At 43.6% G+C, this 12,948-nt stretch overlaps 1 protein-coding gene and 1 long non-coding RNA gene across 17 annotated transcripts in view; one reads left to right on the top strand and one right to left on the bottom strand.

Moving 5' to 3' along the window:
• ANKS1B (ankyrin repeat and sterile alpha motif domain containing 1B) overlaps positions 1-12,948 on the top strand; it is a 1,161,043-nt gene that overhangs the window by 1,117,438 nt on the left and 30,657 nt on the right. For all 16 annotated transcript variants that reach the window (XM_055576264.1, XM_055576282.1, XM_055576254.1 and 13 more), the window contains one exon: positions 5,842-5,979. In XM_055576264.1, the coding sequence (XP_055432239.1) occupies positions 5,842-5,979 (138 nt within the window). The remainder of the gene's footprint in view (positions 1-5,841; positions 5,980-12,948) is intronic.
• LOC129649217 (uncharacterized) lies at positions 136-4,327 on the bottom strand. Its single transcript, XR_008713022.1, has 2 exons — positions 4,129-4,327; positions 136-774 (listed from the first exon to the last, which is right to left on the bottom strand). It is a non-coding gene; the product is annotated as an uncharacterized LOC129649217 (long non-coding RNA).

Genomic DNA, 12,948 nt, shown 5'->3' on the forward strand with positions numbered 1-12,948 from the left:
ATTACATGAATAAAGACACTAGATGAAGAAAGCCCATGTGCCTTTCAAGTCCTCGCAGTGTGGTCCTCAGCCTATTCTCAAAATCCTAAGATAATATGTTACATTCCAATTTCATATCTCTTTTTGGCAATCACAAAAGAAAACTGGTGAGTCTGGGTAATTTTAAAACTAGTTAAAAAGCACTTGGCTGGCTTTTTCAGGAATTTGGGGACATTGATTTCAACACTGGAGGCTACCCAGGGTCCCCATCCCAGCATCCTAAGGTGTAGCTGATCTGCTTCAATCTGAGGGTGGATGGTGGGTGACTCAGGGCCGTGGCCTAGGAGTTAGTGTGTGAGAAACCAGAGCAGAGAGCTTGTGTTAGAAGGTAGAAAAGAGAAACAGTGAAGAGCTGCGCTGGTAGAGTTTGTCTGAGGACGGCTGAGAGACACTGCCAGCCAGGGCTGAAGGCCTGGTTTCAGGGGGTGTGGAGGAGCCACCGCTGGAGGGCTGTGCTCGGGTCGTGGTGTGAAGGGAACTGTGCTCATCAGCAGTGTCTGCAGGGCATCGTGTGTGCCACTTGGTCCTGTGCAAAGTCCAGCCTCTGGTTAATGCCCACAGCACGGAAGGAGCAGGCTGATGCACTCCAGGTCCTGCTTCCGGTTTGCACTGCAGGTTCCTCCCCTGGGAAGCATTGTCGACAGGGAGTCACTCTGACTTGAAGTGAAGGACTTGGGATTTGTAGACATCTGGGAAGACCTCACAATTTGAGGTGCTGTGACCACTAAGCCTGTACTGAGACACAAGCAGAAGTCACAGCTTATTGTTTATGTTTGATGTTTCGTTGTTCTTGATTCTTAAACTGTCCCCTCCCAACCACCACATCTCTATAACCCTGCGCTGGTCACATAGAGGGGGTGTTTGGACTTCTCCGGACACGTAGAGTAACCAAAGGCCTCAGACCCTTTTCCAAGTGACTCCCTGCAGTGACACAGCCAGCTGGTCACTGAGAAGGACTAAAACTTGACTTTCCCATTCCCTAACCTAATGCTTTTTTCTGTTACTCCTTTTTTCTGTTTCCACAGCTCCTTCTACCAATTCGTTTGAAGTGCAATGGATGCTTAATTTACACTTCCATTCCTATTTGCTTGCATTTGAGTAGGTAAAAGGTGAACCTTCCAGCAAAGCACTTCTTTCCTTTTACTCTCATGAAGAAATAGCTGTGGCTGAGTTCATGGAGAAGGCTAGGTGCCTGGTTATCAACTCATGAGTTTATTACCTACCAACATAGGAAACAAATTGAATAATTAAGCTCTATTTGAAAAGGAAGAAGCGAAAATGACATTGAACTAAAAATGGGACTTGGAATAGATTTATACTAAAATGTTACAGATAAATCACACCAGCTTTCTGGGGCTCCGTAGCCCAGAGGTAGCTCTAGCGTGGCTTTCCACCAAGAAGACTACAACTGCTTAGTTCCAAACCCGTCTTCAGATCAGCAGGGCCTTCTAAGAGGTGACACAGTCCCCACATCCAGCACTTGACCAAGATTGGGTTGCATTTTGCCTTCCTGCTCTGACCCCCTCTTCAGTCTTCCCATCCAGCTAAATTAGGAATAACTCAGTGCCTGGGTTTGTTTGTTTTGAATGTCAGCCTCAGGCGGGGCTTATGCTATTTTTTTAGGCACAGATTAATTTAGGACTTTTGCCTAAACAAGTTGTTTATAGCACATGCAGCCTCCATTCCATCCACAGCTGCCGTGTAGTCTGTAGGCCAGGACTGTTCCTTGGTCTCAGAACCATCATACACATGGAGACCTGGCCTTGCCATTCTACAAAGGCGATGCAGTGGCGGCAGCATTGAGCTCCGTGTCACCACAGGCTAAACACTCCCAGTGTCAGCGTTTGAAGCAGAGAAATGCTTATTGCAGGGCCAGGCAAGGAGAATGGGTGGCCCATGCCCATAAAACCCCAAACTCCCTGGAGGGTTTCAGCAAAGCATTTTTTTTTTTTTAAATAAAGAACCACCACACCTTTATTTAGTTTTTCAGCAGAGCATTTTTAAAGACCAAGTGAGGGACTGGTGTCCCCAGGTATGTGATCAGCTCGTGCATAGTTCTCTTGACTGGTTGATGGTGATCAACCCTTAGGCGCCAGGTGGCCTGGTGGCTGTGCGCTCTTGATCATCAAGTAGTTCATTTCTTCCCAGGCGCCAGTACAAAAGAACTCGCCTGCTGATGCAGGAGACACAAGAGATGTGGGTTCGATCCCTAGGTCAAAAAGATCCCCTGGAGAAAGGCACGGCAACCCACTCCAGTATTCTTGCCTGGAGAATCCCATGGACAAAGGAGCCTGTTGGGCTACAGTCCATGGGGTCGCAAAGAGTCCAACATGACTGAAGCACTAAGCATGCATGCATGGTGGTGGTTTTTAGCATCGGAAAAACTCAGGCATGAGCTACTATTATCTGGGTACTTCTGAGAGCATGTGGGAGCGGGGTCTGTCCTGAAAAGGCCTCACTCGGTTACATCAGCAGTGAGTCCTGCTCGGTTACATCAGTAGTGAGATCCCAGGTCCTGTCCACATTCCAGCACCACCAACCTATCAGGAAGTTCTGTTCAAGATACCTCCCCAGCCAGTCCATCAGTATGAATTCATTTATAAGCATATTTTTCAACTGCCAATTAGGATGATTAAAGGCCAGTAACATGAGCTATTAACTGATTATAGAACATTTTTATTAGCCTGCCTTACCTCTGGTTTAGACCATGAGAACAGAGGAATAAAAGTTTCAGCAGTAGGTGAAGAGGCTGATTTTGGAACATGGAGCAGCATGGAGGAGGGCAGGGCCTCAGAGTTAAGAGACAGCCCTGGGCTCCTGGGGATGAGAGAAGTGAGGGAGTGGAGGGCGGGGGTGGTTGTGGGGATGGGTTTCAGAAAATTGGGAGGGAAAGTCAAGAAAGAGGAAAAGTGTCTTAGTGCTGTAATAAATTACCATAGATGCGGTTGCTTAAACCACAAATATTTATTTCTCACAGTTTCAGAGGCTGGAAAGTCCAAAATTAAGTCAGCAACAGATACAGTATCTGATGAAAGCCTCCATTTGCTGCTTCATAAACAGCCATCTTCCTGCTGTGTCCTCACGGCAGCGAGGGCCAGTTGGCTCTCTCGACTGTTTTGGGGTGGGTTGTTTTTTTTTTTTTTAAGCCAACTTAGATTTATTTATTTATTTTTATTAAATGTTTTATTTTGTATTGGAGTATAGCTGATGAACAGTGTTGTGGTAGTTTCAGGTGGACAGCAAAGGGACTCAGCCATACATTCACATGTATCCATTCTCCCCCAAACTCCTCTCCCATCCAGGCTGCCACATAACATTGAGCAGAGTTCCCTAGAGAATGAAGTTATGATTTCTGGGGGGAAAGATGGGGAGGAGGGATAGTTAGGAAGTTTGGGATGAACAGGTACATACTGCTATATTTAAAATGGATAACCAAGGATCTACTGGCTCCTCGTCTTGTAAAAGCACTAATCACCTTCACGAGAGCTCCACCCTCTTGACCTAATCACATCCCAAAGGCCCACCTCTAAGCACCATCACACTGGGAGCTAGGATTTCAAGATCAAACTTGGGGAGGACAGACACATGAAGCTCAGAATTAAGAGAGAGCTCCAGAGATAAAGCTTGATCTACTTTACAAGTTTTCCCGGGGCCAGAGGGCTGTCACACATCATTGAAAATCAAGAGTGACATCTTATGAACTGGCAAGATTCAGGGTATTCAGTGCAATAAAAGTCACAGGACACTTTTCACTGTAACACCTTCCTGAGAAGTTAATCTACCTTTTTTGTTGTTGTTCAGTCACGTCTGACTCTTTGCAACCCCATCAACTCCAGCACGCCAGGCTTCCTTGTCCTTCGCTATCTCTCGGAGTTTGCTCAAACTCATGTCCATTGAGTTGATGATGTCATCCAACTATCTCATCCTCTGTGGCCCCCTTCTTCTTTTGCCCTCAATCTTTCCCAGCATCGAGGTATTTTCCAGTGAGTCAGCTCTTCGCATCAGGTAGCCAAAGTATTGGAGCCTCAGCATCAGTCCTTGCAATGAATCTACCTTATGCTAGTTAAAAGTCTCAAGAACACAACATACCAATTAAGTTGGAGCCAATGCTCTATTTCCAATAAGAGTGGATCCTGGATGACGAGACCGCATCCACACAGACTTGCCGAAAGAACTCGCAGCCCCCAATTAAAATGACGGAAACAAAATAAATCAAATGATGGTGGAGGCCCAGAGCACCTGCTAACACTGTACCTATAAAGATCACGCAGCTCTTATTAATTTTAAATTTAAGATTTCACAAGTTGCTAATTTAGTTTTCTTCTTGAAGAAATGCTATCTGGATGTCAGAAGAGGATCTGGACCTTCTATCTTGAAATTCCACCCTGCAAGAGGATGTCACTTGTTTATGCGATTCTGACTCCAGTTTGAGTTATTTTTGACAGTGCCACATGTAGTATCAGCATAAGGGACCACTGTGAAGAAGGTCTTAATTTAATTTTCTTTTATGTGTTAATTCTGTAATTGCTTCCTAACCACACAGCTCAGCAGAGTGAGGGGCGTGAAAAACTTGCTCGGGGCGCTGGCAGGGAAGGGCATTTTGTAAGCATTTTTAGACATTGATGGGTGTACCCGGAGCATTATATGTGCTTGGGTTATTTAAGACTGTGCAATTACGAAGTAATTAGGGTAATCATTAAAGGTTTTAGATCTATAACAACTGCAGAAATCATAAATGAGATATTATGAGATTATAAATGGGATATTATGAGATTAAGAAATGATTGCACGATTATGTGAAATATTTTCCTTCTTAAATTCATCAATATATCAAAAGAAGTATCTGGCAGGGTTTGCAGCCCAGTGGTTTCTCCTTGATTATTTTGTGCTTCAGGATAATGGTACCTAAACCTTTCCTCGGGTACTTTCCCATTATTCTTAGAGGCTGGTTGGGATGAGGAGGCTGGCAAGGAGAGGCCATGAAAAAAATGCTAGTGAGAAGGAAAATGAAATGGTGTTGAACCAGTGAGAGAGAGGTTGGGGGTGAGAAGCATTGCATTGTATTTGAGAGAGCCTGAGCTCTGCGGTCCGATAAACCGCAGATTGTGGGCTCAGCTCCACCACCTGCCCTGCGTTAAGGCACTTACACTGTCTGAGGACCAGTTTCCACCTGCGAGCTGCTGAGGCTAACCTCCAGCGGCCACTCGTAATTACAACACGGCGGGAATAGTTAGCAAAGCGTCGTCATCCACAGGGCCCTGCATCGAGCCTGCGGTGCGCTGTTTCCCTCCTCCCACCCCTGCGCCCTCCTCTCTGCAGAGTTGTCAAGACAGAGTGCTTTGACTTGCCCTCCCCAACCTGCCTGGCTCTGGGGAGCTCTGGCCGGCACAGGACAACAGTAAGGGATGGTGAGGGCTCAGGCTCCTGGGGAAGCAGAACAACAGGGCAGGGGGGCTTTTCCAGGAAGAGCTGGCAGGAGGCAGAGCTGACTCTCCCAGTGTACGTGGGGGATGGAAACAGTAAAATCCTTAACAATAATTATTTTTTTTAAAGTGGCTACACAGCGCCAGGCGAGAACTGCTGCTCCGGGTTCAGACTATTTTAGGTTGTTTTTCATTAAACGAAAATATTCCTTCCAGACCTGATGTCCCTTTGCCCACAGATAGTGGGTCATTTTGAATGTTGCTGGTCTAGAACATTCTAGGAAAAGGGACAGCAGCTGCTTCCCAGGTCGTTTGCCTGGGTTCTAAAATAGGCTGGTTTGCAGAGGAAAACCATGGTCATTTGTGTCATTTCTTCCAGAACATAATTGCTGAGCATGAGATTCGTAACATCTCCTGTGCCGCCCAGGACCCGGAAGACCTGTCGACGTTCGCTTACATCACTAAGGACCTGAAGTCCAATCACCACTACTGTCACGTGTTTACGGCCTTTGATGTGGTGAGTGACCATCCTCTTTAGACTGACTGAAGATTTCTGTGAATGTACCTGGAATTTATTGAGAGCAATGTAGATGCTTGGTTTGTTTGGGTTTTGTTGTTTTTTTTTTTTTACTGTATCGGGTCTTCGTTGCTACATGCGGGCTTTCTCAAGTTGTGGCGCGCAGGGGGCTGCCCTCTGTTGAGCTTCTTACTTCAGTGGCTTCTCTTGCCGTACAGAACATGGGTGTTGGGTGCAGGCTTCAGTGGTTGTGGCATATAACACAGGCTTGGTTACTCCTCAACATGTGGGATCTTCCTGGCTCCGAGATCAAACCTGTGTCCCCTGCACTGGCAGGCAGATTCTTAACAACTGGACCACCAGGAAGTCCAAATGCTTGGGTTTTGTTTGTTGGTTTGTTTTACCAAATATTAAGGTATTTGTGGTATAAGATATTTTGCAGACTTCAGCTTTTCTGAGCTTTTTCTATATTTTCACTCATCCATTAAATTTCAAACTCCATTTCTATTCAGTATCTGAACTGCCATTGATCAACTACTAACTTCACTTTTTAAATTTAATGAATTCCTTTCTTTTTTTTTTTAGAGTTTTTATTTTTTTATTTTTTTAATTTTATTTTATTTTTAAATTTTACATAATTGTATTAGTTTTGCCAAATATCAAAATGAATCCGCCACAGGTATACCAAAATACAGTAAATGTCTTTCAGCTTTTGTTCCTTCACTATATCTGTTGGTTTCTTGGGGAGCCATTTCTAAATTGTAGGACATAGTAGTCTAGGTTTGTTTGGAAGAAATATAAATTTTAGTGCCTCATACAATACTTATGGTTTTCTATATTGAATAGTAATTAAATTAGACATCTACAAATAGTAATTGGGAACAGTGAGGTTTGGTCTATCTAAATATGACCCATATTCAAAAATTAGTCTTGTAATGATGTCCTTATGGTGTTATACCACCTATAATCCTGTTTGTCATTGTCTTAAAACTAACCCATATGCAATATTTGTTTTTCTCTTTCTGACTTATTTTGTATGACAGACTCTAGGTCCATTCACGTCACTACAAATGACCCAATTTCATTTCTTTTTATCGCTGACATTCCATTGTATACATATACCACATCTTCTTTATCCATTCATCTGTCAATAAACATCTAGGCTGCTTCTATGTCCTGGCTATTGTAAATAGTGCTGCAGTGATCATTGAGTTACATGTGTCATTTTGAATTATGGTTTTCTCAGGATATATGCCCAAGAGTGGGATTGCTAGGTCATATGGTAGTTCTAGAACCTCCAACCTGTTCTCCATAGTGGGTGTATCAATTTACATTCCCACCAACAGTGCAAGAGGGTTCCCTTTTCTCCACACCCTCTCCAGCATTTATTGTTTGTAGATTTCTTGAGAGTGGCCATTTTAATTGGTGTGGAGTGATATGTCATTGTAGTTTTGATTTGCATTTCTCTGATAATGAGTGATGTTGATGTATTTTCATTTGTTTGTTAGCTATCTGTATGTCTTCTTTGGGGAAACGTCTCTATATCTTCTGCCTATTTTTTGATTGGGTTTGTATTTTTTTGATATTGAGCTGCTTGTATATTTTGGAGAGTCTTTTTCAGATACAGGTGGTCGGTGTTAACAGTTAAGGACTGCAAAGCCAAGCCCTTACAGTATCCCTGGATGGATTTATTCCCATGGGATCGAAATTGTTGATTAAAACCATGTCCACATTAGGTTTCTGGTGCCTTTAGACATAACTTGCCATTCTTGTGAGATGCAGTTGTTTCTTTAAACAACAGAATTTATCTTTCTATCCCTATACCTTTTGGTTTGCATGATACACCCTTCTCTGGGAGAGTTGCCTTGGTGTCATAGAAAGGACAAGCTGCTCAGAGTTCACATTCCAACTCGCTGCCTGCTCCCTGACATTAGATGAGGAGCAGGACTCGGAGTCCCGATCTCCTTTGTCTACAGAATGGGTGCAGGGATGTGTCCCTCACAGGTTTTCATTGGGACTGAAATGAAGGAACGTATGTAGAGGTTCATAAACAATGTGTCATGGTGAGCACCACCTCTGTCTCTCTCCTTCCCTTCTGACCTCACAATTCACTCTGGCCTTTTCCTGCTAAAAGACATAAGGTAGATTTTTCAGAAGTATATTTATGGTCCCACGTTTTCCCACTGCCCTTGCAAAAGAACTGAAAAAACTAGAATAAATAAACAGAAGCAGTAGAAAGAAAACATAGACTCTGTAGGCCTTCTCTTGGTCTATTGCTTCTATATAGTGTTTTCATTGAGTGTCAGCATTAATATTCCAGTATTGTCAGGATGAATTCCAGCCTTCCCTTGGGAATTGCAGTGTTTCTTTCTAAATTGGTTTTAGAGTAATATATAATTTGCCTCCATAAGAGTATCTAAAACAGTGTTCTCTATTCAAACTAAAAATGATACCCATGGGCCATCTGGCCCCTTGAGTTTTTCAGCTGGTGTATATGTGACGGCAGAATTCTGAGGCGAAATATAGGGGGAAAATAGTCAACTGTTTGGTTTTAAGACCAACACAATGTCCCTGGTACATTTTGAAAACATGTGGAGAATTGCTTCACCTTTTATCTTTTCATCCAGATGTTTGATTTAATGTAGACATTCACTAGCTTAGGAGTCTGGTATCAGCTCCAAAGGATTTTCATCTTACGCCATGAATCCACCATTTTAATTCTCTCTAGGTGAACAGTTTGTCTAACTTCAAAAACAGTCACAAAGGCCACCAGTCCTGACCTGGGCCTTTGAGCAATTTTGAGATGCACCAAGCTTTGTTTGTACTGAAGGAAAAAAAAGCCTCTTTGAGCATGGATTTCGTGTCTTTATATAGGGCAGTTCAATATTCAGCCCATTCTTGAAGCGTTAACATTCTTTTGATATGAATCAGTCCCCCAGGCTGCCCAAATGGCAAAAGAATACCTCCAGTATTCAGTCTTTCAGCTGATGTGTTTTGAGTATGTATTTGCTTACTTTTTATTGGAGTATAATTCCTTTACAGTGTTGTGTTCCTGCTGTACAGCAGCATGAAGCAGCTATGTGTGTATATATATCCCCTCCCTCTTAAATCTCCCTCCCACCCCCACCCCCATCTAGGTTACCATAGCGCACCAAGCTGAGCTCCCGCTACACAGCAGCTTCCCACTAGCTCTCTACTTTACACATGGTAGTGTACATATGTCAGTGCAGCTCTCTCAATTCATCCCACCTTCTTCTTCCCCCACCCCCCTGCCATGACATACACATTTTTAATTGCAGTTATTACTGCTTTCACTCTGTAGATCTCTTATGAGTCACAGGAAGTTTTTCTGAATATCTCCTATTATCAAGAAAATTCAGTGATAGGAGAACTTCCAGTTTACAGAGAGTTGGATTTTAAATTCAGAACATTTTTCCCATCGAAATCCTGTGGTCTTGGAAGGGAAGCTCAAGCCCCACTACGAAAGCAAGCATGTGAATCTAACACAGCTATTTACTCTGAGACGCTGCAGAGCCCTCAGTAGGCTCAGACACCAGGACGGGGAGTGCTCTGTGTTTTCCAGGGTCATTTGGCCGTGGGAGCCTCTTGCCAGGAAAGCTCCTCATGGGCCTGGCGTTCTGCAGAACATACTTCAGAAAATGTTATGCTTTATCTTCTCTAAGCTTGTTCTCATTCCTAAGAATCTATTAGGTTGGTACAAAAGTAATTGCAGTTTTGCACTGCAATTTTTAAATTTTGTACCATGAATTTTAAATCATTATAACTAGGCTCCAACACATCTTTATTAATCAAAATAGAAACCGTTACAATCAACACATTTTTGCCAAAAAGAAATGTTTGTTTATTCCTGTAGCATGCTTCAGGATTCTACAAACTCTTGGAAAGCATTTTCTGCATCCTGCTGCTTGTGGAAGCACTTTTCCTGCAAAAAATTGTCGAGCTGCTTGAAAATGTGGAGGTCGATTGGTGAGAGGTCAGGAGAAGGAAATGGCAACCCACTCCAGTGTTCTTGCCTGGAGAATCCCAGGGACGGGGCAGCCTGGTGGGCTGCAGTCTGTGGGATCGCACGGAGTCGGACACAACTGAAGTGACTTAGCAGCAGCAGCAGGTGAATATGGCAAATGAGGCAAAACTTTGTAGCCTCAATTTATTCAACTTTTGAAGTGTTGGTTGTGCAACGTGTGAGCAGGTGGTGTTATGGAGAAGACAACAGAATGGGCCCGTTCTGTTGACCAGTGCTGGCTGAGGCGTTGCGGTTTTCAGTGCATCTCATCAATTTGCTGAGCATACTTCTCAGATACAATGGTTTCACCAGGATTCAGAAAGCTGTAGTGGATCAAATGGGAAGCAGACCACCAGTGACCATGACCTTTTCTTGGTGGAAGTTTGGCTTTGGGAAGTGCTTTGGAGCTTCTTCTCAGTCCAGTCACTGAGCTGGTCACTGCTGGTTGTCATATAAAATTCACTTGGCGCATGTCACAATCCGATTGAGAAATGATTCATTGTTGTTGCATAGAATAAGAGAAGATAACACTTCAAAATAACAATTTTTAAATTTTTAGTCAGCTGTGAGGCACCCACTTATTGAGCTTTATCACCTTTACAGTTTGCTTCAAATGCCAAACAACCACAGAATGGTCAACGTAGAGTTCTTGGGCAACTTTTCGTGTAGTTGTAAGAGGATCAGCTTCAATGATCCTCTCAATTGGTCATTGTTAACTTCCGATGGTCAGCCACTGTACTCCTCATCCTCAAGGCTCTCATTTCCTTTGCAAAACTTCTTGAACAACCACTGCACTCTACATTCATTAGCAGTTTCTGGGCCAGATGCATTGTTGATGTTTTGAGTTGTCTCTGCTGCTTTATGACCATTTTGAACTCGAATAAAAAATCACTCAACTTTGCTTTTTGTCTAACATCATTTCTGTAGTCTAAAAGAAATATAAATTAAACCACAAGTAATATCTCATTAGCAAAAAAACGTAAAGTGAGAAATGCACATTAAAATGATGTATAGCAGAACCACATTTATTTAAGAATGTATTTCAATATCAAACGACAAAGTTCAACAATTGTAAAACTGAAATTACTTTTGCCCCAACCTAATACACTAAATTCAGCTTGTGATATTTTCAGTTTTAAATGACAGGTAGATGAAAATTCAAAAAAGACTAGATCAGAAGTGGAATTAGTGTTCCCAAGAAAAGCCAGTGTGTATTATACCTCATTGGGCTTCCCTGGTGGCTGAGATGGTAAAGAATCTGCCTCCAATGCAGGAGACCTGGGTTCGATCCCTGGGTTGGGAGGATCCCCTGGAGGAGGGCATGGCAACCCATTCCAGTATTCTTGCGTGGAGAATCCCCATGGACAGAGGAACCTGGTGGGCTACAGTCCATGGGGTTGCAAAGAGTCAGACGCAACAGAGCACACAGCATACACACCCATTATACTTACCAGCAAACCCCCGACCTACTCTGCATTCCAGACTCACTATGGTGGCAGCTGATTCCTAGTCACCTCTCTAATGGGACATGCCTCATCCACTTCTGAACAAGAAGCTGCCCAACCTCCACCTTCCAGGCAGTGAAAACTTGAGGGAAGAGAATAGGCCTAGGTAGGGAAAAAAATGTGTGTTGTGAGTCTAGGAGTGTAGTTTCCTGCAGTTCAGAAGACCCAGGTTCTATCCTCGGTTTGGGAAGATCTCCTGGAGAAGGAAATGGACACTCCGGTATTCTTGCCTGGAGAATTCCATGGACCAGAGGAGCCTGGCGGGCTACATACAGTCCATGGGGTCACAAAGAGTCGGACACAACTGAGTGGCTAACACTTTCATGAGTCTAGGAGTTTTGAGGCTTAAAACAACAAATTCAGCTTTTTCCTCCTCCACTCTTCTTTTTGAAAGATTTACTTATTTTATTTGTGGCTGTGCTGATGTTCACTGCAGCGCATGGGCTTTCTCTGGTCGCAGTGAGTAGGGGCTACTCTTTATTGTGGTGCGCTGGCTTCTCACTGCAGTGGCTTCTCTTGTTGCCGAGCACAGGCTCTAGGCGCAGGGGCTTCAATAGTTGCGGTGCTCGGGTCCAGAGCACTGGCTCAGTAGTTACGGCACACGGGCTTAGCTTCTCCTTGGAATGCGGAATCTTCCTGGACTGGGGATCAAACCCAAGTCTCCTGCATTGGCAGGCGGATTCTTAACCAGTGGACCACTAGGGAAGCCCCTCTCCTCCACCCTTATCTCCAGTCAGTGAAGGGGAATACCATGCTCTTGGGCTGACAAGAGGGAGAATGGGTTGTTTCTGGGGCCACTAGATCCCAAGGCTGCAGTCATTGTCCTTAAAAAGCCACCAAAAGAAACAGATAAGATAGAATTAAGATCACTTGGAAACTGTCGTTTTCTGTATATCATTCACTCAGTCTAGACTTCTAGGTCATAGAATGGAGACAGGTAGATCAGAAAGATTTTGATGCATTCTTTGTGAAACTGTCAGATTTATTTTAGAAATCTGGGCGGGATCTCATTCAATAGTTTTATAGTATGAAATGTTTATTTTGTTTTAATAGCATTAAAAGCCATGACTACCACTAAACCGTAGCTAATTCTCACCTCTCTATAAAGAACATGTTTGCAGTCTTTGGGATTTTTAACCATGCTCATTTTTCTCTTACTTGCAACTCCCAAATGTTATAATCTTCAGTGTGTGAAGCGTAGACTAGTTCTGCAATATGTAGGGAATGTCAAAGTCTTGATGCCTGTGGGTGGTGTGGGGGGGAGACGAGGATCCCTCTTTCCTGTGCTTTCTTGGTTGCATGTGGGCCATTAAAGGATCCAACCTGGAAGAAGAGAGATGACAGAATGCAGGAAATTGTGGTCAGCAGGCTGGGGGACAGCATTCTATAGTCCTCTTCCATCACTAAGTATCAGCAAGCTTAAGTGCAGGGGAAGAACAC

Source organism: Bubalus kerabau, chromosome 1 (genome assembly GCF_029407905.1).
Source record: "Bubalus kerabau isolate K-KA32 ecotype Philippines breed swamp buffalo chromosome 1, PCC_UOA_SB_1v2, whole genome shotgun sequence".
NCBI lineage: Eukaryota > Metazoa > Chordata > Mammalia > Artiodactyla > Bovidae > Bubalus > Bubalus kerabau.